At 34.4% G+C, this 26,112-nt stretch overlaps 1 protein-coding gene across 4 annotated transcripts in view; it reads left to right on the forward strand.

The window, feature by feature from the left end:
- The window catches only part of PGR (progesterone receptor), an 88,315-nt gene extending 67,469 nt beyond the window's left edge, over nt 1–20,846 (forward strand). Inside the window, exons 5-8 of one of the 4 annotated variants that reach the window (XM_037025629.2) lie at nt 926–1,070; nt 2,538–2,668; nt 11,151–11,308; nt 14,020–20,846. In XM_037025629.2, coding sequence (XP_036881524.1) covers nt 926–1,070; nt 2,538–2,668; nt 11,151–11,308; nt 14,020–14,175 — 590 coding nt within the window. In that variant the 3' untranslated portion in view covers nt 14,176–20,846. Of the gene's footprint in view, nt 1–925; nt 1,071–2,537; nt 2,669–3,172; nt 4,172–11,150; nt 11,309–14,019 lie in introns of those variants that run through there. The other 3 variants (XM_073239413.1, XM_073239412.1, XM_073239414.1) reach the window with 3 other exon arrangements.
- The last annotated feature ends 5,266 nt before the right edge of the window (nt 20,847–26,112 follow it).

A 26,112-nucleotide genomic window follows, 5' to 3' on the forward strand; every position in this document is an offset into this window, starting at 1 on the left:
GAATCTCTCCATACACAAGTAAGGCTATGTCACCCCCACAGCTCTTATCAGACACGCAGGAACATCCATGACCTGACCCCAGCCTACATCTCCAGATTTACCTCCTTGCCTCACCTTCAAGTTCATCAGTGTTGAATTTCCAATCTTCCCACAAGGAGGCAAAAGAGAGTTGGAAACAGTTGAAGAGAAGACTTTGACCATTTTCACAGATAGACACGGAGACACTAAACCTCTTAAACCACGTGGGTGTTTAAAGCAAAACTAGATTAAATTTCAAAAAACAAAAGTGACCAGAAAACTATAGATCTACTCATGACCAAATTATGGGATGCGAAAGAAAAAACAGATACAGCACAATGGAAAGTAGTGGTTTTACAAAATAAAACCAGTTTACATTTAAATTCCAAAGAATTGAGTTTCCTCAACAAACTGATTATATTCTGTTCAGGCATTATATTCTGATTAAGAGTTTTTTCTGGTCTGCCTTCCAGTTGCCTGGTGTTCTCCCTCTTAACCTTCTCTTTCTCTGCATTTATATGCTTGTCTCTCCTGTTGACTTGTATGCTTCTTTTAAGGGCAAGGACTGTGTCTTATTCATCTTCATAACCCCAGTATTTTAACACAGTGCCCAGCACAAAAATGGTTCTCAATAAATGCTGCATAAGTGAATGATGGATGATTGAGTTAATTAGTGAATTCTCAGAAATGCTAAATTATAGTGACTAGTTGTGATGCTTTCTGAAGTTGCTTCTTTTTAATTTTTCAGGCTCTATTATTCACTAATATTTTGTGATTTTTAGTGTAAAACATTGAGGTTGGAGATATTGTATCACCCTATGTACCTCTATTTTCAAATTTCTATGTACTTTCAACATTTTTTACACAAGTGACTTTGTGATCATTTATTTTAAAATTTGCTTTGTAGGTTTTCGAAACTTACATATTGATGACCAGATAACTCTCATCCAGTATTCTTGGATGAGCTTAATGGTGTTTGGACTAGGATGGAGATCTTATAAACATGTCAGTGGTCAGATGCTTTATTTTGCACCTGATTTAATATTAAATGAGTAAGTAGTAACTTATTTTTGTTATTCTCATAATTATCCTAAGTGTATATGTAGAGTAATCTTGAAAATTACATTTAAACAGATGGTCATACATTTAAATGATCATAATAGATTTTCATGAAAGGCCTTTCAATTATCTTGTGAAATAGCTTGATATGACAATATTAATAAAATTGTATTTTTGTCTATAATTTGATATTTGGAGTTTTCCTTGTTTCTCAAATCCAATTTTTTAAACTTCAAAAATGTATCAAGAAATTATATTTAAAGATAAAATTTTTTACTTTATCACCTTGGTAATAATGAAGATAATGAAATAAATTAGAAATATTTTTGCCTGAAAGTATTGATTTACCTTCAAAGAGTGAAGATATCATTTCTTTTCCTAGAGGAAAGATCAGTCTGGTAATTTATTTTAGAAATTGAAAGACTAACACTTCACTTTACTTGATTTACTTAAATTACTATAATTTATTTTGTACATATAACCTTAAACTAAATAACAATCTTTTCATGGAAATATTTATAGTGTTTTAATGGTGAATGTTCAGAATTATATAACGTATTAACTTAACACTTGCATAGGTCTTTATAGTTTACAGAAAACTTTCATGAATTGTACCTCACTTTATTCTACAATCCCTTCAAATAGATAAGGAATCAGCATCTTTCATTTTACAGCTCAGGAAATTGAGGCTCTGAAGAATCGCATAACCTGCCAAAGAATCTGAGTGACATTTGGGATTAATTTTAGCTTTTCTGAGGCAAAATCTAGTTTTCTTTTTACTATTCCTGTTAGCTTCATTGAAGTAATGTAGATACTACAAAATAGCATATGGTTGAGAAAATGCCTTTAAAAACTTTCCTCAGTCTTCAGAATGAATAATCTGCTCATGTCAGTTCCTTGGTGCTTCTGAATGTTCTCTTGTTCGTGTCACCCTTCATTTCCCCTGGAGTAGTTCACAGTAACGATTCCACGTAGAACACCCTGACCATATATATCAAATTGTTCTATGGTTTTGGTGAACTGAATCCATTCTCCCATTGGATTGCACACAAAATTTTATATATTTTTTTCCACAGGAAAAACATTATCAGTGAATAAATTATTTCCTAAGCATTCTTTAGCTCCACATTTTCAACTTCTAAACTTTGGTCTACTTTCTTGGTTTAGGTTTTCAAAATATGATAATGAAAATGAGAAACAGCATTAATCTTGATCAATTCATATTTCATAAGATTTCTAAGTTTAAAATTTTTTAACCTCAAAAATTCAGTATTGTCAATAAGTTTAGAAGATGTTTAAAATTCCAACTACTGAGTTTGTTCATTGAAAGTCATTTTCAATAAAAGTGACTACTAAAACTCATATCCTCTGATAAATTACATAAACTGGCTAAGACACTGTGTGTGCGTGTGTTTTTTTTTCCTGATGCTTTTTCTGTTGTGTGTTGGATGTGGTACAAGACAGCGGATGAAGGAATCATCGTTCTATTCATTATGCCTTACCATGTGGCAGATCCCACAGGAGTTTGTCAAGCTTCAAGTTAGCCAAGAAGAGTTCCTCTGTATGAAAGTATTGCTACTTCTTAATACAAGTGAGTGAGTATTAGCAACTTAATACAAGATATTTACTTTGTTAATTTTTAATTATGAAAATCTCCAATGACAATACAATCATATTATTGTATATGATGTATGAATCTTAGATTGCAACTGTAAAGGAGAAACACCTGACATACTGTCCTAGATATTACTAAACTTCATGTTTCTCAGGCTTACCTATCACATAATATTAAAATGGCCTATCAATTTAGCCAGTTCTATTTTTTAGATAAAACATTATTAAGTGACATTTTTATATTCACCTAATTAGGTATTATGAACTTATTGATATTGTGTAAACATAAATTATGCTTCCCTGCACCCACCCCCCAGAGGACTTACTATATAAAATATACAGTTTTGTTTGAACTATTCCCTTCATGTCAGGAAGGCTATTACAACAAATAACTCCAAAGATCAGTAGCATAATACAATTATCTGTCACTCACAGTCAGAGTCCTGTGGGTAGCAAGAAAACCCAGGTTCCTTCCCTCCAGGGCCTCCACACTTTCATAGTGGCTCAGTGCCTCCGTCGGATCTGATTAGAAGATTAGCACAGAGAGAGAGAAGGTTTGGAGGCAAGGCGTGGAGGTGTCTGGCCACTTCTTCCCATATTCCATCACCACCTTAACTGCTGGAGAGGCTGGACTTGCACCCCAACTCTATACCCAGAAGAAAAAGGAAATGGTATGTTATGAACCATAGCACTGGTCACTCAAAGGGTAGGCATTTCACTCATTTCTCAAACACAGAGAGTAGCATATGCATATGTCTGCCTCAGTGGAACCCCTAAGGGTCTAGGTGGGAAAATTATAAAACCTGCTTTTACCTTTCACCCTTTTCTGTGCTCCTACCATGCACAGGTAAGTTCCGCCTTTGAATGTCTGAATTGATCCTCCTTTCATTCCTAGTAATTTGAAAGAGAATCACGGGAGCTAAGATCTTAGGTAGAAGGAAAGCCAATGGTTTTTCTTGGCAACATCTTTGCAGGGACTTCTCTCTAGTGGCACCAATTTCAAATGGTGTTGATGGTGGGGTGCGGGGTGGGGACACATCAGGAAGAAAGGCAGAAAATCTGAATCCTTATAGAGGAAGTTTTCCTCATGAAATCTGTGCAAAGACAGGGACCAATAGAGCATCTAAGGATTCATAGCCCTATTCTCTGACCTTTGGGAATCCTATTTGGAGCAGAAGCCTTCAAACCTAATTTGATGAAAGAATATAAAGTGGACTAAGGGTATTGATGTGGGACTGGCCAAGAGTCAGCTGGAATAAATTTGAAATTACAGTAGTTAATTCATTGGCGGTGAAGTATCCCATAGAGGTTATGTCATATACTCCTAGATCTCCCAAATTAGTTGATACCATTAAAATAATTCTGTATTTATGGATAGACTTCATTATGCTGGGGGACCAGATGACCCCCAAATCTCAGTAGCTCACCAAAACCTTTAAAAAAGTATTTGTTCCTCCCAAGTAACGTCCAGTGCATGTCAACAGGGAAGGTCTGATCATTGTCACTCAGGTGCCCTTGAGTGGACAGCTGGAGGCTGTATCTTGACATACGCTTCCACCATCACTGGAGCAGTGGTAAGGAAAGGAAAGAATATGTACATGACTTCCACTCACATACAATGGAGAGCAAGAGTCTGGCCACTTGCAACTGCAAGAAGAGAGAAAAACAAGTATTTAATGGTACTTATGATTAACTACAAATTCTAATAAAAATTCAGATGGAAATTTTGAAGAGACATAGCAAAGCAATAGAAAATCATCTTTGTATCTTGAAAAATAAGTAGATAAGTATTACAAAATTTTGGAGAGTATCAGACAGCTACAATAATACAGTGCAGGAAAAGAGTAATACATTGAATAGTCAAGTCATACCAATGCATATTAGAACTTAATATACTTTAATGAAGACAGCACAAATCAGTGCATATGAAACAAATATTGTTAAGAAAAATAGCTTTATATTTAGAGAAAACCAAGTTTAGATATTAAGCTCAAATTATATCCTAAAATAAATACCAGATAATTGAGTTGAATGTAAACACCTAAATTGTTAAAAACAGTATACATGATTTTGAAATCTCAAATAAGGACTATCTTTTTAAAAATGAATGCAACTGGAAAGTGGACAAATGAAAAGTTCAATGACATACTACATAAGAATTTCAACCTCCCATTTGCTATTAAAAATTAAAATACAGAACTCCAGGAAAATATGGCAGGTTGAACATATACTAACCATTGTTTCCCATAAAACTACACAAAATTTTAGAAAGGCATTTATTGAGAAGTAAAATGAAAGGTGCCTGAGAGATAGAGATCACAAGCAATAAAATTTTGCAAGCCAGAACTAATTTAGCACACCTGAGAAGGTTGGACTCCATGCCAGAAGTAAGGAAAGCCAAGAAGCAACCTGATTTGCAGCACTGAACCTCTAGCATGTTCTGTAATTGGTGACAATTTTTTGAAATGAGTGATCCTAAAATTCAAAACACAAGTTCTATTAAAAGTGTTTGCAGGTATCACCCAGCAGTCCAATGTTCCTCTGCAACTCAGGCAGACACGGTATGATTATTCCCTGAAGAGGATATAACAGGGTAGCTGGGTTGGTGAACTGCGGGCACTGTTGAGAGTGAGGCATTCTATAGATTATGATTACACAGATGTTGAGACACCATCCTCCAGCATATTTCCCCCCACCTGCCTCCCAGAACATTTTCATCCAGCTTTATATTCTGTACTAAGGACAGTGAAAGGTTTTTCTCTGTAGAATCTTGTTTAGCCAGAAAAAAAAGTAACTCACTATGCTAATAGCAGGAATTTATCTTTGGAACATCAAAGATTGCCCTGCACTAAAGCTCACAGTCAGTAAGCACTATCTGTTCAAAGAGCTATCAGCCACCTTTTTCATTTTCAACTCTTGAATATAAACCAAAACAAAGGGATCTGAGGGGCCTTTGATTTCAAAGACAAAGACAAAACAGAAGAACTTCAAAGAAATAGATACCATATAGGGAAATGAAATCTTCAGAAAAATTAAAAAGCTATCTCTCCTTAGAAAGATAAGAGAACATATTATACCCATGAAACAAGAATTAGATATTATGAAAAAGGAATAATATAAAAAAGAAAAAGCTCTTGGAAACTAAAAATGTATAGAGATAAAAGTAAAATTTAAAAGCAGAGGCACTGGAAGAGAAAGTTGGAAAACTTCCCAAAAGTAGAGCAAAAAACAAACAAAAAAATGTGGGAAATTGGAGATAAGGCATTCCAACACTCAAATAGTTGGAGATCTGGAAAGTGAGAACAACAGATAAAAGAAGAAATAATCAAGAAAATAATTAGTCTCTTCAACAAAGGTGTTTGGAAAACTTCATTCATAAAAGTTAAGTCAGACTCTTACACTATATATATGAATTGACAAAATAGATCAAATACCTAAATCTTAAAGCTAAATCTCCAAAACTCTCAGAAGAAAACATAGGGGAAAGCTTTCTGACATCGAATTTGGCAGTGAGTTTTTGGATATGACACCCAAAACACAGACAACAAAAGAAAAACAAATGGACTTAATGAAAATTTAAATTTCTGTGTATCAAAGGACATGACCATCAGAATGAAAGGTAATCCACTGAATGGGAGAAAATATTTGAAAATCAGATATCTGATAAAGAAAAAGCATTAATATTCAGAATTAATATAAAGAACTACAGTTCAACAATTTTTTTAAAAACCCAATTTAAAAACAGGCAAAGCTTTGACAGGTGTTTCCCTATGACAGTATGCGAACAGACTTAAGCACATGAGAAGATGCTCAACATTACTAATCATTAAGAAAATACAAATTAGTAACAAATCAAAACCACAATGAGATGATACAACTTCATACCCATTAGGATGGTTACTTACTCTTAGTAAAACAAAAAGTTGCATTAGATTATAAAGGAAATCATAATATATGGTACACAACTGTGGTAACAATTTTACACAGCTACACTAACAAACACTGAATACTTATCTAACCAATATTAGGAAGATGACTGTGTAAGTATGTGTGTGTGTGCACGCACGTGCGCATGCATGCTTTAATGTAGTGGTGATGGTAGATCTAGAATCGAAACAGAACTATAGACTAATTTTCCATACTGGAAAGTCAAAAGTTAAAAATAAAAAATCAAGAATCAGCATTGTAAGGATGTTTTTTAAAGGTTTGGAAGGAAAAATCAAAAGAAATAGGTTCTATACTGGGCACTACTCTGCCCTAATGAGGTTATAAAAATGTGATAAAATATTTTAAACAACAAATGTAGAAAAATATTTAAAATATATTTTAGACCTCTCTAGATAAATGAGTACAAAACAAAAAAAAATTTCTTAAATATCTAATAAGAATTAAAGAATTGTTGAACCATACTAATAGTTTGAAAGATGAAAGTGATATTTTGTTTTTCTATATAAAAAGCAAAGATTTTTCAAACAATATGGCTTCTCTCTCACTTACCAGCTTTACATTTCCCTGTATGGCCCTGGAAGTTGACTGGTTAGCCAGAGACGGGTAACATTCCTCAAGGGAGGAACAACCTAAGACAGGCACAGTCGCAGGGGGGCCATCAGGTGAGAAATTGGGGAACAACAGTGGTGAAGCTTAGAGCCTCACACCCCTCTGTGTTGAGAGAAAGCTTCTGCATCCATGGATGTTTTATTGCCCTTGTCTAGCTCGGATTAGCACATAGTCTACAGGCACACACCTGATCATCTACAATTGCTCTCTTACAACACTATGTTTTCTACCTTTATCTTGCATCTACCTACCACTTCAGCAGTTTATTAAAAATAAAAATAATAATAATAATAAAGGGAGAAATGTGGGATCCACATTTAAATCAAGTATAAAAATCAAACAAATAGTCATATTTGACCTGATTGTTTATAGTTCATAATGCGTGATCAGAACCGAAAGTTTCTGTGATGACTGCCCTTGTACTGTTCACCATGTAAGAACTTATTCACTATGTAAGAATTCATTCACTATGTAAGAACGTGTTCGTTATGCTTCAGAAGATTGGAGACTGACGAGAACTAGGCTTGAGATGGATTAATGATTGTGCATTGAGCATTGACCCCCCGATACAGAATTTTATTGTTGTTAACAACCATTTGATCAATAAATATGAGAGATGCCCTCTCAAAAAAAAAAAAAAAAGCAAAGATTACCTAAAATGGGAAAACTCAATACTAGCCACAAAACAGTTAAAGAGTAAGAAGTTTAGCAATGTATAGTATGAATGTTAAGAAAGGTAATAACTTTCACTGCAATAATTCCACCTCTAAGAATCTTTCAAAAATATCAGAAATGATATTCATAAGTATTAGACTAGCAAAATATTTCAAATGCCAAGTGATAAAACAAATTGTATTTCCTATAATTATGTAAAATGAAATTTTATGAGAATTAAAACAATCATTTTTGAAGAATTTTGAATAAGTAAATACTCCAATATGATATTAGGAAATGTCCCAAAATATTGGACTATAGGATCTAAGATGACTTAAATATTTCTATGTATTTTCCATATTTAAAAAAATTTTCCAATGAATACATGTTATTTTTAAATTAGTTAAATCACAGATATTCTTATTTATAAAAAAGTGTTCTTATCTAAATAGCATCTGGCTCACCCTCTCCCAACTTGCCGCTAAGATATTTACAGGAAATCCTAAAAACTCACATCATGTGGAATCAACAAGAATCTGAGAGAAAATTCTCCAATCATGTAATACTGGATGTAATAATTAAGGAAACAATGAATTAAGGTAAGGAGCTCAAAGGAAATAGAAATATTTAGGAGAGCTAGATCACCATAGATCTGAAATCTAGGGAACAGAGTGGAAGAGGAGGAAAAATTCTGGAGCTACACCAGGAGCCCAGGAAGGAAGCCTCATGATGAGATGAGCTTATCCCGGAAGCAGCTGCAGGGACTGATACCGCAGGATGTGAGGCGGGATGGCATCAGTGTGCTCTTCCCTTAGAGCAAGGAGGATGATTAATTACACTTAGATGGACAGTGAAGGTTTTGAGTTACTAATATCCTACTCTTGAAAGCCCAGTGGGAAAATAATACTTCCATAATCAGAAAAAAAATTTATTTTTATGATTAAGTGTGAAGGAGATGTGGGGATTGGTTGGGAAGTCTGAAAAGAGTTATGGGGATTTAAAATAGCTGCCATACTGTTACCAGGTGGTGGATTGTGGAATTCCTCATTTTTGTCTTCTTGAAGGAAATAATTCAGTTGAGAGACTTGACCAAAAGTTAAAGATGCAAAGTTTTGTTTTTTGTTTTTTAATTTAGCAAAGCAAAAGGAGAGTACAGTCCAGAGATAGGGGAGGGCTGACCCTCAGGGTGGGTAACAGCCCACCGAGTTTTGCACTGTGTTTTCTTTGGGGGTTTACTTGGTTTTCTTCCTCCCATTTTGCCGTCATCCCACCACCCTTTGGGTCTGCCCTAGTTCTTCCCCTCCAACATCTTTATGCATGCTTCTGTCTACCATCTTCACATAAGCACCTAAGCAAAACCCATGGTGGGGGAGAGCAAAACTGCAATGCAAATGATATTATAATACCCTTGGTAGACAAGATTTTCTTTAAGTGTGCATTCTCTAAAATTGAGAAAGTCCCTGTGACCCATATCTTTTGTCAGTCTGTATTAAATCGCAAAAGGGGCTAAAGGGGACTGGTCTAAGCAAGCTGGGGTTGTCTCTGGGTGGAGACTACGACGTGGTCCGCCATCCTCCTTTCTCACCTCCTGCCCATGTCTATCTAACTGCCTACTTTAAAATAGGAAATAACTAGAGAAAAGAGATTATAGGTACACATACCATATATATACAGATGTAAACAGCAGTCAAGTTTTCAACTGAGCAAAAATTGCATATTACTGAAATTCCCATTGCAAGTCTTTTCTATATTCAAGATCTGAGCCCTTGAAAACTCAAGATTAATTAACTTTTTGCTTCCTTTTGGTTTGTCATCTCTGGTCTTTTTTTCCAAGAGGAGTAGAAGCCAAGGTCTGATTGGGATACAGGGAATAAGTAGGAGGAGTTTTTTTTTAATGCATCATTTCTCTTCTTTTGCTGGGCATATACAGTTGACTTTTTTAGGCACTTCTCTACAGAAATATTGCTAAGATAATACATATGTAGTTTTATAAGTCCAAGAGGTTATGTGATTATTTCTTTCAGCAATCTGGATAAAGCTGCAGAAAAAGGCAGATGTTTCACTTAAGGTTGAACACTTGTTTGTGGGACAAGTGCAAAGAAAGAAAAAGGAAACAGAGAAATCAGGAGTTCTGGTAATAGAGCTGCTGAAGAAATCAACCAGGGCATTCAGACAAGTGACAACAGAAGGACCTAAAAGATTTAGGAGAAAAACTGTAGGTAAATAGACAATGTAGTAGAAATAAGAGAACTAGCCATAAAAATAGGAAGTTGTGCCTAAGAATTAGATACTCCAATTAAAGATTTCAGAGGTAAATACATTACCGGTTAACATCACATTGGGAATAAGAAATATTCACATTAAAATTAGCAACAAAATAGTGATATTTGCCATCACTATTATTATTTAACATTGATTTCTGGAAGTCCTAAACAATGCACTGAATCATGAAATAGAAATGAGAGGTACAACTATTGGAAAGGGGAGAAAGAGGATATATTTAAATATAGTATTTTTGAATACCAAGAAAACAAAAGATAATGAACTAAAAAATAGAAATAAAAAAGTAAAACAGTAAAACCAAATGGCTGGATATAAGAAGTTTTCAAATATCAATTGCTTTCTCTCATATCAGCAGGAAATTTAATGAAGCAATGTTAAAATTACCACAAAAAAGATATATTATCCTGAAATAATCCTAATGAGAAATACTTCAGATTTATAGGAAGTCCCATCCCCAGCTTTACAGAGATCCAAATAGTTGTTGAAAGAGAGAGAGGAAAGGGAAGGAGGGATGGGACAGGATGGGAAGTGAAGGAAAGGGAAGGGAGGAAGAAGGGAAATGAAGGAAGAGAGGAAGGAAGGAAAAGAAAAGAAAAGGGAGGGAAGGGAAGAGAGAAATAAAAGAGAGACCCAGCATACGTGGGGTGTATATTAAATCAAACCAAGCATTTGAGACAGGCAGGTAGGATAACGTCAGGTGCTAAGTTACATGCATATTCCATCACTACAGCTCTAAAATAGGTAAACTGAAATGTTAACCTTCCTAGTTGTTCGTATAGTCTTCAAGAGAACTACAAGTTTCCATGTCCTAAAGCTACCCATAACACTATCTCTTTCATATTTAAAATGTTTGTATCTTGAGTTGCATATCAAAAGAAATCAGTATACAGTTCATGCATTTATATTATAAACTGCTAATGTCACCTTTTTAAACATATCTGCTACTTATAATTATCTTCCTGTAGTTCCTTTGGAAGGACTAAGGAGTCAAAACCAGTTTGAAGAGATGAGATCAAGCTACATTAGAGAGCTCATCAAGGCAATTGGTTTAAGACAAAAAGGAGTTGTTTCTAGCTCACAGCGCTTCTACCAACTTACAAAACTTCTTGATAACTTGCATGATGTAAGTACTTTGTTTTCTATAATACCCAATGATTATTTTTTGAATTTCTATAACTTTTCCAATGTTAAGTCTAAATTTTACTTCATTTATTTTTCAAACTCATCTTTGTACATATATTTAAAAATATTATTTACACCACATTGCTCAAGGTTTATATTATGCTTTAAAAATTTTTCAATGTAGATCACCCAAATACCCTTTTATTAGTATAGGTATAACTTGAGGGTACTCTAATGGTTGATAGGAATTGTGATGCATTTTCCTGAATATGTTCTAAAATATTTATTCCTTAAGTTGGCAAGATCTAAATACAGTAAAAGCAAAGGTATGGACATAGAAAATAAGACTTTCATACCATTTTGGTTGGAATTATAAATTAGTAACAATGCTAATGGACAATATGGCCATACATAGCACAAAAGTTTAAAATTTGCATGCTTTTCAAATTTTCACTTTTTAGGATTTATCTGTAATAATTAGGCAAGTATTGAAGATATATATGCAAGGATGTTTATAGCAGTGTTGCTTATACAAGAGGGAAAAAAAAATTCCCCAAACCAAAACTGGGTTAATACAAGATACATGTGGCTAGTCAAGACATTGAATACAAGCTTTTATTGCTGCTTCAAAAACTACACTAAAAATGAAGGCAATGGATAAAAAAGCTACCTACTCACCAGATTAAATTTGAGATCCTACACCTGAATATGAATAAACGGCCAAGGATTATTAGCCATTTAGGGAAAGCCTCTAAAGTAAAAGGCAGAAAGCAAAATAAACAGAAAAAAAAATCTGGAAAACATACCAGTAAAAAGAACAGAAGAAAGTGTCAAAAAATTAAGATATCCAGAAAAATAAAAATGATATGCATCCATGAAACAAGAATGGAAAACATTTAAAAGGAACAGCAAGAAAATACTTTAGGATAATAATATATAGAAAAGCAAAAATTAAAAATTCAATAGCAGGGTTGAAATATAAATCTCAGGAAAACCAGAAAAAAATAACAAAAAATATAAAGGTATGAAAAAATTAGAGGAGATGGCAAATTTAGAGGATTAATCCAATGAGTTCCATTCTCCAATTAATATGAATTTCCAGAAGAAAGAATACAGAAAATCCAAGAGAGGAAATTATGTAAGAAGTCATAAAAACAAAAAGTTGCTGGAACTGAAGGATTAGGTTTTTCTGACTAAAAGGGCTCAGTGTAAATGCACAGCACAATTGAACAAGGCACATTGTCAAATTCCAGCATACCAGGAATAAAGAGAATATCCTAACATATATCAATGAGAAAAGAAACAATTCACATACAAATTATCAGCATTCAAAATGATGTTGGACTTGCCAATAACAGTACTGGAGTGCAGTAAACAGAAAATGATGCAGTAATGTCTTCAGAATTTTGAAAGAAAGGAGAATCTTCAAAGAATTTTATACTCAGCCAAATTACCAAACAATATGATGACATCATGAAAGTATTTTCAGACTTGCAAGGTTCATAGAGTATACCTCAAATGCAACCTTTTCTGAGAACATCTTCCAACAAAACACTGGAGTAAGCCAAAGAAGATCGAACCCAGGAGAGGTGCAAAGGGAAGTCCAGTACATTAACCTTGCTGAGCGATCAGTAGTCTAGATTGGATAAGTAATGCAGGGGGGTTTCAAGATACTAGTACCAGGAAGAAAAGATGGAACAGAGGGATTACCCAGTACATGTGAACATACTGAGGTGAGTTTTTACAATTCTGCCAGAATTTGACTTGGCTTTGTGATAAATATAGAGAAAACAAAGCAAACTGAATCAAGGTGATTAGCTCTAGCAAAATAAAAAGAAGTCATATAAGAAAAGAAATATAATCAGGTGGGAAACAATAAACATCTTTATAATATAAATGCTAGACATTAATTTAGCCAAAGATTGAGATACAACTATAAGAAGAATGGGGAGAAAAGAAAGTGTGTGTGGTTGGGGAGGGGGATGTATAGTATGAGAGAGGTAAATCCTCATTTTCCATAAGAGAACTTGATCAATAATGTCAAATTTAGAACACGAAACTTATTAGAAATACAGAGGTAAGTATTAAAAGACACAGGTTAAGCAGTTGAAAGTGGTTGCATCTGGGGAGCTGGAACAAGGATGGGAAGAACTATATCTGGAAACTGCTGGGTTTTGTCATTGGCTATTGTTTTTATTGCTGTCAAGTCTTGTGGTACTTTTGACTCTTCAAATAACATACATGAAATACTTGGACAAGAATTCAAATTAGATTTAAATGAACGTTTATATTGACATAGGAAGAGTCAATACATTGCTATATGAAAAATCTAGGTTAACACTCTATAAAATAATTGCATTTTTGGAAATACATATGTATGTATGCATATTGTATATATACCTCATATGTCTGTATACATGTATTTTAAAAAAACTTGAAAGAAATACACCAAAATGTTTGCATTGACTATCCCATGGTATAATGAATGACTTTCATTTCTTTGAATCTTTCCATACTATCAGAATGTTTCATCATGAGTAAGTAATATTTTACGTATTATTCTAGAGAGTGGAGGGAGTTATTTTCATTTTGGTATGAAGAAAACATCCTGACAAGTATTTATATTGTTGGAAAAATAAGCTGCCATGTGTGAAAAGCATATGAATTTATTATTTTTCTTACATGTTTCTTACTCATTTGTTAAATCGACAGCTTGTCAAACAACTTCATCTGTACTGCTTGAATACATTTATCCAGTCCCGGGCACTGAGTGTTGAATTTCCAGAAATGATGTCTGAAGTAATTGCTGCACAATTACCCAAGATCTTGGCAGGGATGGTGAAACCTCTTCTCTTTCACAAAAAATGAATGCCATTATTATCTTTGCAAAATTAAATATTGTGGTTTGTCTTGTTGTTTTGGTCAGGATTATGAGGTCCCAAGTTTTTATAATGTTCTTCTTAAAGCCTTACATTTATAACATATCATAGTGTGTAAATTTCAGAGAAAATTGTGAAGTTTTCATTTTTTTCCTTTATAAAGCATAATTAGAATTTTTAAAGTGTTTTGTGTAACCATATTTTCTTTAAGACTTTACAAGATTGAAAAAGTACTGAAATTGATTGTTAAACTTAGCCTTATCCATATTATTTCATACCATTTAGCTGAAGATTTTTAACTTTTGCATCTAAAAAATATTATACTTTGGAGGAAAAAAACTTACATGTAAAAAATGAAAACTTATTATATATGTTCCTTTTTAGGTCACTCCCTTTGTCTACTTGATTATATTTATAAAAATGAGCCTTTAATATGGTATGCAGAATTTTGTCTACAGGATTGTATATACATTTTTGTGAGGAAGAAATTCATAATCATCATTAGATTTTCCAAAGAGTTTTTAATACAAAAATTATAGAGAAAAAGTTAAAAATCCCTGAAATAGATTGGTGTCTCTCAAACTAGGAAAAATAGCTCATATGTTAAGACTGCTTCCTAGATTGGAAACACTTAACTCCAAAGAAGTTATTAAGCAGAGCCATATCATTATTATAACAGTATTATGGGTTTTGACCTTTTTACTAACCTTTCTGGGGAATTGTCCTCTGATAAGGTATTGTGAATCAAAAAGTCAGAAGAGTCTAGGGACTAATTTCACTCCTTCCCATGTGGGACATGTGGAAAGTCACTTAATGTTGCCAATTTAACACTGGTGTAATAATACCATTCCTACAAATGTTCCTTTTGGTCAGAGCTTCTTATATACTTTTTCTGGAATCAAAAGAAAAAGGAAGAAAGGAAGGTAGGTTAAGGAGGAAAGAGAGGGAGGAGAAAAAAAGAATATTCTTCTGTTTCTTGACTCAGTGGGTCATAACAAATCACAGGTTGAAAATTTAATTCCTCTGATCCAGTTCCATGAGAGGTATTTCAGAAAATACTGGATACTGGCTTAAAATAATACAACCAATTACAGTAACTAGAAAACAACCAATTACAGTAACTAGAAAACACACATTTCACACCGCTATATGAACTGAAACTATTCCTTAGAAGACAGACATGAATTGTTTTCTGAGAGGAGTCATTTGGAGATTAATTTATTTTTAAAAGACATATATATACATATATCAGGGAAGAACCAAGTTCATATCATAGGCAAAATTCAATTAAAACTGATCTTTTCTAGATAAAGCCATTTATACCAAATTTAGGCATAATGAAGATACAATTTCTAACAGTTCAGAGAAGCTAGTAAACCAATTCTTTTCCTAAATTTCTTTAAAATTGGACATTATCTTACAAATAAAACATACCACCTTATGCAAATTAAGTGACTTCTTAATGCATTTTTAATTACCCATTCCCTTCAACTGATAAATACTTTCAGTTTACTGAGGGACAATGACAGAATAATCTTAATGAGTACTAAGGTAGCCCTCAAAACAAGATAAAGTGGTTTGATCTGATAAAAAATTATCGTACTAATGTTACCATAACGTTTCTTGCCAAAAACTTCTTCAGTTTATAAAAATAATTAGCTGTGGAGTATCTTTAAATAGTGAATTCTTATAAGGCATTTGAAATAGGGATTAAAATAAGCTCCAACCAGGGTCTTTAGTTTGGGTTCACTGGATCTGTATGGCAAATATAATACATAATATACAAATTTTATAACATTGAGTTATAACATTTAATAAGAGTTTAACCCAAGTATTCCAAACAGTCTTAATATAAAAAGTCTTTTCCTTAGTATGTCTATATCTGCATGTCTTTTTTCTATGAATAATATATATTACAATAGACTGTTGACTGCTATTTAGTTTTTTAAAGTCTTTATACACACACAGACTCATTCTCTTTCCACTTTCCAGGCCAAAGTTAACTTCTTCTTCAAAAGAATCTAATTTTACCATTTACTCACTTTAAATTGTTTACTGACTTGCAGTTACTTATTGGGGTGATTCTCAACTATAGATGCACATTAGAGTCTCCAAGTGAGCTTTTCTAAAGTACCTTTACCTGGGCTCTCTCCTCACTGATTACATGTTAATTGGTTCACTGTTCTTATTCACGCAGTCCCCTAGCAGTTACTCTGAAATGATGTTTAAACATTAGTTCCTGTAATTTTATTCTCTTATCTTCCGCTGTCATACATTCATCTTATGTTCCAGCCATGCAAGTCTTTTTACCAGCAATTTTATGCCTGAATTTACCCACTCCAATACCAGTCCCACTCACATCTCAACCTTCAAGACTCGTCAGACATCAGTCCTGTAATGTCTTCTCTGCTTCTTCCAGACAGCAATTTGCTTCCTCCTAAGGGTCACCAGGAATTTTGTGTACATCTGAATTACAGTAGTGCATTGTTCTACAGTTTTGACTCTAAGTCTGGGAGCTATATTAAGGTGCAAACAATACCATTTCTTGACTAGAAGTTGAATGGCATGTTCTCTTTTTTTTGTCAGCACCATGGATCTCTATCATTCTTTTGTTACATCAGCTGCATGTTTTTGTATGCATGAATGTATCACTTTCTCTTCCCATGGTCCCTATCTCCATGTTTATTTCTCTTCATCTCTCTTAAATTTTCCACCTTTTCTTGCTACTTTGTGAGATCTCTCCTTGCGCTGACTATGCCACAGGAGTATATAAGTACATTATATATTTAGCAAGAACAGCACTGTATGCTCCCTGTTCTTAACTGTAAAATCCAATGAATAGAACATTATTTCCCTAAGAAAAATACCACAAATACAATTGTTGCTTATATTTAAGTAGCCCTCAAATGTTATTATAACTTCAATATACAAATTTTCTTCATTTCTGATTTCATTCAACAAATATTTATTGAGTCCCTACTACTAGCACAAGAAAATGTAGTAAATACTATGAGAATTTAGAGCTGAAGGAAGACTATAAAACTCAAGAAGTTATAGGCCAGTAGTCTATATAAGCCACAGTGATTGATAAATAGTAGGGACTCAAATATTTGTTGAGTGTACAAATGGAATTATAGTTTGGATTTGATAGGTGCTAAGAATTATTTACATATAACTTTGCTGAGACAAGTGTAACACAAAATAAGATACTAACTTTAAATATCAAATAACTCCTTAGTTTACTCATGTCAGTAATTTGTTTGCATTAAATCTGTATGTACATTTGTTGAAAAAGCTTTAAATATCTTTTTCTGTACAAATGTCATACCCATAAATGCATTTTTAATTTCTCCTGTACACAATAGTTGAAGGAAATCTACCACCGTGGCAATAGTCCCTCTCTGAATGTCACATAATTTTGTCACATAATCTGTGGCAAAAGTAAATGAATATAGGTATGTCCAAATAACAAAAACAATGTCATTAGCCTATAACACTCAGTAGTCCCAGAGAATAGTTGATGATGTGACCATTTTATTATCTGATTCTTGTTACTTTGAATTAAAACAATATTTTGATGACACAAATCCTTTTCCACCCACACAGATTTAATTTCCAGTATAATCTAAACGCTTTTTGATTGTGCTCAGCTCCAGGGGAACAGACTATGGGGCCTGAAGGGTTTGGCTTTGTTGTGGTTATTGCTTTGCAACCTCACAAGAATGTTTGATATGTTTGATGTTGATTCTGATTCATAATGTAGATGTCTAAATACTAGGCTTTAGTATTTCAGGCTAAGTTTTGAAAAAAACAGAAACAAAGCATTTAAAAAAGAACATGACATCATCAAATAGAAGCTATCTAGTCTCTCAATCTTTCCCTCTATAAAATTCCTGCCTCCTAATGTCTCCATTCCTATGTAGTCATCATAACCTTTATCTTCATTCTATGGGTCATGCTCTTGCTGGTAGCTCTACAGTGCAATTAAATCATAAGAAAACAGGTTATATCGGAAAATAGTTTTTTACTGAAATAGATGGAGTCAAAAAAACTTCCCTTAAAAAGGTTTGAGAAGCCATTTGAATCGGGGGAGTTATACCTCTAGTATCAATTGTTATGTAACAGATTTTTGGGGTTGTTGAAAGCATGGCACTTTTTAATTAGGCAATGCTATTACTTTTCATATTTAACATTAAAATAATTCATTGTTACAGATAATATACAAATGTTAGACAATATATTTTCTGCCAAAACAATGCCTTTTTAATAGCCATAGCATGCCAAGCTGTAACTTCTACATCCTCCACAGCTGCAGGGGGGTAGCTGATGATGGGTGTTGTGGAAGGAGCCTAGCCATACCTGGGTCCCATTTCTCTGCCGTTAAGGCTGGAATAGCTTGAACAAGTCATCAAAGTTCTTTCATTAAACCTGATTTTTCCCAGTTGTTTTGTAGCTAATCAAGTGAAAACAAAAAAGTGTACAGGTGCTCCAAAATAGTATGTGCTGTTTTTATGTTTTTAGTAAGCCATAGTTCTGTCTATGATTTCGTCAAATTAATCTGGTATATTCTTTAATGAAACCCAGGAATCTAGAACATGCTTATCCTCACTGACCAGTCATGTAATGACTTTAATGAAAAGGCTATCACTTGGACTGTGCGGCTTCACTGTAATTTCCTTACTGAAGGTGTGGCGAAAAGGACAGTCTCTGTCTCCATCTAAGACCTGCCATCCATCCATTTAATGTTCTGTTATGCCATACCCGATTTTCCAAAAATTAAATAAAAAGCAGTAAAATAAATGGTGACTCCTATTATGGGATCCAGACCAACCTGGATTGATCTATATCCATAATATGAGTTTGTAATATTAACTGGACCTAAATAATTATAACTGTGTTCAGGTTGAATCACATCCCTATTTAATTAAACTCAGGAAAAAGCCCTACTAAGACCATTATTTACCTGGGGCTAATTGAGCCTGTACCTCCAGAGATAGGCCTAACACAAAGTTGCCTTATAAAATTGAAAATATGAAGCCAAGAGTAGTTTCCTTTAATAATTTGTCCTTCCTGTCACTGGAGATGATTGCAGTATTTTGGGGAGGTTGGTGGTAAGTTAAATAGCAGAAGTTCATAGTAGCAGTGATATAATGCACATTATCTAAATATCCTATAGCAAAGCAAAGAAAAACCTGAAGGGCTCTGTTCCCCTTCTTGGAGCTGATCATTTTCCAAGGCAGAGCTCCAGGCACATGCCTGGAGGCTGCGTCAGGCTTGTTCACACACAGCCTTATGCAGCTGCGGACTTTGGAAGACTGTTCCAGGACTGCTGGCCTCATCCCAGAATATCAACCTCATTTTCATTTTACTGGCTCTTGTTGCTTTATGTCATGCTGACCTTACTGTTAAACACCCATTTGTTTGCTTTCTTTCCACTCATGGAGAAACGGGGAAAGCATTACTTTTAAGCAGGATGAAAGCTTTAAATGACAAAGCACTTTCAGAGAAATGTGAATTAAGCAGCGAAGAAAGCATACCCTACCTGTTGCTTTAAAGAAAATGTACAGTATTATTAACTGCAGTGTGAAGCCAGCATAATGGTCAGTATTTAGATAGATATGAGCAATATATTTAAATGGTACTGTAAATAGTTGTCAAGGCATACACCAAAGCTTATTTTTATAACCTTTGAAATCACTCTTAATGTATCAAATCTTGATGAATCCAATTTTTCAAATTATTCTAAATGAAATTCACTTAAATATGTTTCCCTCTAGTCAATTATATGTAAATCTCTTTTTCTGTGATATTTGCTTACCTGGCTTTTTTTTGTTATGAATAATTTATAGAAAGTAGTGGTTTCAAACTTTTTGCCACTAAAGGTACCCTTTATTGCTCCCCCCGGAAAAGCTTATATTTTAAATGATCTCCCCACCAAACTGAACTTGTATTAATAAATAGTTGTTTTGTTTTCTTCATGTTTTATTATTCAAACACATATCAATTTGAGCTGCTGAGCAGCGTAACAATTATGTCCACACTGATTTGATATTTTTGGTGCAGCTTCAGCTTGGTAGATGCAAAATTTATTTTTAATTATAGCAAAATAATCAATGGACATCATAGTTTTCCTTAAACTAGGATAGGAATGAAGGATTTGAGTTCATAATATATTACATAAAAGTTGTCTTATAAGGATTTTCAAATTCATGAGAAAGAACATAAATGTTTATGGACAATTAATACAAGCACACTATATTCTTGTCAAAGCAGAGATAAGCAGCTCTGCTTGTTCTCCATATGGTAAAAATACGACCCAGAATTACTTAAAATGGTAGGGCCCCTACTTAACATAACAAGGGGAAGAAAGAGATTTTCATATGGCAGTCTTCAGAACTCACCACTTTAATGAAGTCGCTTCTTACTACCTGAGTATCCTGTGCCTTTTAACTTTTATGATGTACATATTCACAAGAAAAACTAGAGCAAAGAGTTAAAAAAAAAAAAGCTTTTCATTGAAATTTGGAAAAACAAAAATAAAAAATATTAAAGTTCTTTGTTGGAAGGAGTAAATATGACTTACAGAAGTGAAATGGAGAGCTCCTCTAAACAGTGATTTAAATACCTTTCCCTTGATTACTGACCAGTCATGCTCATAATACAAAGCATGAGTGATTTTTTACAGTAATAACAAAGCTAAATGTTAGACAAATTATCACTTGCTATACAAGCATATAAAATATAAGTATGCTCAGAAGCTGGCTTTTTGCTTTTTAAGAAAGTTCCTTATATTTTAAATTTGAGGCTACATGGTTTAGAAAGAAATCATTGATCTCTAAGTCTCTGTTTATCTGTCAATTAATTGGTTGTCTTAACATTTAAAAAGAGAGAGAAAGCGATGGAACTGGAAGATCAGGAGATCTTCAGGAGGAGATAGGGAGGGAAGAAGGAAAGAAAGGGAAAAGGCTAAGTCCAAATTATCTCTTTCAACTTAAAACTACAAACTTTGTTAGTAGTTTATATCAACATAAAGTAGCCAGCTCTCAGTTATCTGTTAAGAGAAGAAAAATAGGCCCTACAACACACACAAAGAAAAAAAAATGTGTTTTTTTTCCCCAATGTTTAAAAGTTTTACTTTCGGCATCATTTTACTCTTCAACAATTAGTTACAAGACATTTACTGCGTTGTGTGCCACTTGGCCAGACTGCAGAGATAACCGCTATACTTTTAGATGGAGTTCCTACCCTCTCTGTGCTTATAACCGGATGGGACTAGAGCCAAAGAAGTTTATAATACTGTATGGAGAGCGCTGTGATGGGGAAGTGCAGGGAGCTATCGGAGCAAGTAAAAACTTTTTCTTATTTGAGAATTTATTGGGCACCTAGCTTGAATTCAGAGTGGGCAAAAGCATTTTGAAAAAAGATGTAGGCCATGATCTGTAAGTGGTTTAGAAATTAGCTGAGGAAGCAGAGTCAGAAGAGTATTTCAAACAGGAGGTGACTGCACACATGCAGACCTGATGGCGAGACAGTGACACGGGGTCTGACGGTGAGGCTGAGAGGAAAACAGGGTCCCGACCATCAGGGGTCTTGCTGACCTTGCTACGTTTTGTAGTCATGATTCTGTTGTAAGCAGCAGATGGCTAATTCTGGAGGCAGAGAGAACATATTTTGAAGAAGTCACAATATTTTGGTGAAAAATAAACATGAAGAGTTGGAGGTTATCATGACCTAATTTTCCAGAGGTTTTCAAAATATAACTTAGAAGGATTGACAGAACTTAGAAAAAGCAGGTGAAATATGCCATAGAAATTGGCAAACACAAGGTCAGATGTCTATCTGCTATGTTGAAATTTCAAATTTTTCATCAAGAAAGACAATAAAATCTGAGACATTAAGTTTACCAAGTCCCAAAATCCTCTCTCTCCAATCAAGCTTGGCCCCTCAGACAGTATCCCCACCTGAGCATGCCTATTGAACCTCAAGTTCCTGGTCTATCTATGCCCAACACTAAACAGCTCAAGAATCAGCAAAGAGGAGAGAAAGAGAAACAGCTGTGTTAATTTAATAGAAAATAGATACATCCTTTGTACAAATGCATTACCCAGCATAATTCCAGAATGGTACACAGACAAAAATGCTTGATTCTCTGTGAGGAGTCTTGATTTCATGACATCTCCGTGAAGACTTCTTTGGGAATCTGCCTCATGGCTTGGTCACAGCCCATGGGGAGCTGAAGCAGGAGGGCTGGTGAGCGGTGGAATGGGAGCCGACTCGGCGCTTAATGTAACCAACTCTTAGACCCAGAGAGCCTTAGTTTGGATCATCTCGTTCAGTTTCCCATCGAGGGCTGTTCTTCCTTTTTATTTCCACTAACCAACAGCCAGGACGAGCAGCAGCTTGTTACATGCGGGCAGCGGCAGTGGGGAGGGGGCTTCTTTCTCCCGGTCCTCACTGGCTTTGCCTGGTTGTGGAACCCACTGCCATCACCCCAAATTCACGTCTATGGCTCACAGACTCATCTGTTCTTTTCTCTCCAGAACTGCGGGGTGCTGTGATTTATCTGACTGGATACTTCCCATTCCTTGTTGGTTCGGCATAGCCTTTTTAGGCCCAGCTGCCTTCCCCACCTGCCCTGTGTGAGGGGTCACCTTGCCCCTTCAGGGGAGCCATGACTCACCACTACCCACTAAGCCCACACCCCGTTGGCACTATGCCGAATCCAGGCTACTCCGAGATGCTCTGTACAGCCATGCACAAAGCCAGGATTTTCTTGGCCTTCCCTCTTCTTTTCTGTTCTGTTGTCCATCCATCCTCCTTCAAAACTGGTACAGTCACCTGACCTTCTTGTCTTACCTCTTCCGAGTCACAGAAGCCTCTCACTCCCTCTTCCTGTTTATTGGAAGCCTTCCCTGGGTCTTAGACAGTTCTCTTCAACTATTCTCAGTAACTTTTTCTGTTTTAGTCTACCTCTTGAGGATATGAAATTTAGAAGATTTTCTCTTGAGAAAGCACCATTCTCCAGATGTGTCTTGCTCTGGATTTCAAAAATCAGTTGTGAAAGTCAGAAGCTGAACTGAAGCATTTCTGCTGTAACAATCTGGTTCTCCTTGGAGAAACATAGCCTCTTCCAATGGAACAGGAAAAGAACCAGTTGCCAAAAAAACACAAAAATTAACATATATCAATAAATATATATCTTGGATGTGCTTTGGGAACTCATATGATGTTTTCTGCCAAGAGGATTTCACTCTCCATCCATCTGTGTATGCCTAACAGTCCTGGCACTGGCTGGTGACAAATGCATAAATGCAAAAATTAGGTGACAGCAAGCTCATATCAGCATCTGCATACTTATGTTCAATCTAATGTCTTATACTCCACCTGAAATATTTAGCAGGCTTCTTTGAACATCATTTTTACTTTTTGTTATGTTGAAGTTGATGAAATATTCCAAGTTACCATTCTATTCCTTGTTAGTAAAATTAGTGTACCACTTGGCAAGAGATGCAGGGAGTCATCATTCCCTCTCTCATGACCCACACCCCTTTTGGTTCCTATCCCTACTACCCTACTTTGAATAAACAGAGCCATTAAGTACACACTTACTTTTCTTGCATTTGTCATTTTTTAAAGCTATTTATCCCCTATTTACTTCTGGAGTCCAGTTTCACATCTAGCTTATTTCTGAGTGGGGAAGACAATATTTGAAAATTACACCTTTAGCTTAAAAACAGATCAGACTGAAAATAAGTATATGATGATATTAGGTGTGCACTCATTACTAGATTATTTGCCATGAAAATATTCCTGTGACATAAGGAAAATAAGTTCATGTATTCTTGTTTAACACCATGTTTTCAGTTTTAAATAAAACAGGTCGTGATATTTAGATTTATAAATTTAAGTGATGTTGAGAGGCTTTATATTTGTCTATAAAACAATGTGTTACATTTTTTGTAATCATCTGATTTTGATAGTTGGAATTTTTCTAATTTACACTTCAGTTAACCATTTAATGGATAAATAGAAAACATTATATATGGCCATGGGTGCAAATGTATGTGAGAGACTCTTCCCTGCTGTCTGAGTCACTGTAACAAGCAAAAGAGTATATATATCATTCTACCTACTTTTTAAAAGCAACATTTTATTTAAATAGTAGGATGTTGTATTTACCCAATCAGATGAGGTCAAATTTCATCTTTAAATGATCTAATTCAAACAAACAATTTAATTTCATAAAATGCATAGAACTACAATCAGTTTTCTGAGTAGTTTGGAACTCAAGGTTTAAACAGATGTAGCACTCTATGAAAAAGCAACCTGTTTTCATGTCTGTATTAAATCAGCTGCCCATAATTATGATATAAGAGAAGCAACAGAGCACAGTGTTAAAGCCCACATGTAATGGAGTGAAACCATCTGTTTGATTCCAGGTTGCACCATTTACTAACTGCTTCATCTCTATGCCTCTATTTCCTTTTCCGTAAAGTGGGCATAACAGTACCTCTTTCCTAGGGCAGTTAGAGGATTAAATGAGTTACATGAGTAACGTACTTAGAGCGGTGTCTAGCATGGGGGGACACTAAGTGTTTTGTTGAACTTTAAGTGGCTTTTTCTTTAATAGATGATTAATGGTACAGAGAACATTTAAATTTTATTCTTCTATAAACTCATTAGCAGTGGTAATTCTTAATTTTTTAGGTCATGTGACATTCAGTAGTGCAGTACTCATCAAAGCAAACTTTCAGCAAATGAGGTTAAGAATGGACTGTTACAAGTGAAAAATCATCAGATAGTACTCAATTCAACTATCATTCTAAGTAGCCACAATCCCTTAATTGCTGTGCCTCAGTTTTCATGTAAAGGCAGATGGGACTCACCAAATCTATATCATTTTTGTAGATCTAGACCAGCAACCTCTCTCTTTCCCCAACAAATGTTTTTTTGAAAAGAAATATGTAGTAAAAGAAAGATAATAACTTTTAAATTTATTACATATACTTAATAAAATAATATCAGAAAATCTGTAAAATAGCTGAATTTAACTTTAAATCTAAAATTTTATTCTCTTGCACTGAAGGACTTCAATATTGCTTATACCAAAAAAATTACTATGGAAACCTAAAAGTACAGTCTTTATCTTAAGAAATATTATTTTCTGCAGTCCTTATTCTAACACTTGAACATCCTGGAAATTTTTTTAATTCCATTTATCCTAAACAAAACTTGAGTTAGATTTTTGTGAATAAAATACATCTAAAAGAGAATAAAATCCAACATTAACCATTTTTACAACCATTGTAATTGTAACGTGGGAAGCATAGTCCTTGATTTGCCTAGTGTATTTTATTTTCTTCCTATGGTGGAAGCCAACTGTCATGTATTTTTATTAATTTTTCACATTTTAAGATCTCTAAAACCAGGATGCATCTTCTCGTTCATGTTATCTTACAATGCCATCATTCAAGTGAAAGTCTTCTTCAGTTGTGTGAGTCTTCCCTTGATACCTCCTAAAAGAATCAAAAAACTACCGCTAGCCTCAATGAAATACCATGTATGTATATATTCATTCTTCACTCATATAATTGTACACTTCTACTCATTTCATTCTGTGTCAACATCAATTCTTATTTATCAAAGACCAGTAATCAATATGACTTTAATAGATATTACTGTTTTTTTAGCTATCACTAATTTGAGTAGCAACAATGTACAAGACCTTGTAGTAGGGAAGAGCTTTACATATATTATCTTTAGCCTTACAGCAATATTTGCAAACTAAATATTATGAGTTCCATTTCATAGAAGAGGAAATAGAAGTTCAGAGTCATTCACTAAGTTTGTAAAACATGTCTTGCACCAAAAATCTGTTTGCACCAATTTCTTGCTTTTCCAAAAAGAAAAGGAGTTTCTATCATAT

Source organism: Manis javanica, chromosome 6 (genome assembly GCF_040802235.1).
Source record: "Manis javanica isolate MJ-LG chromosome 6, MJ_LKY, whole genome shotgun sequence".
NCBI lineage: Eukaryota > Metazoa > Chordata > Mammalia > Pholidota > Manidae > Manis > Manis javanica.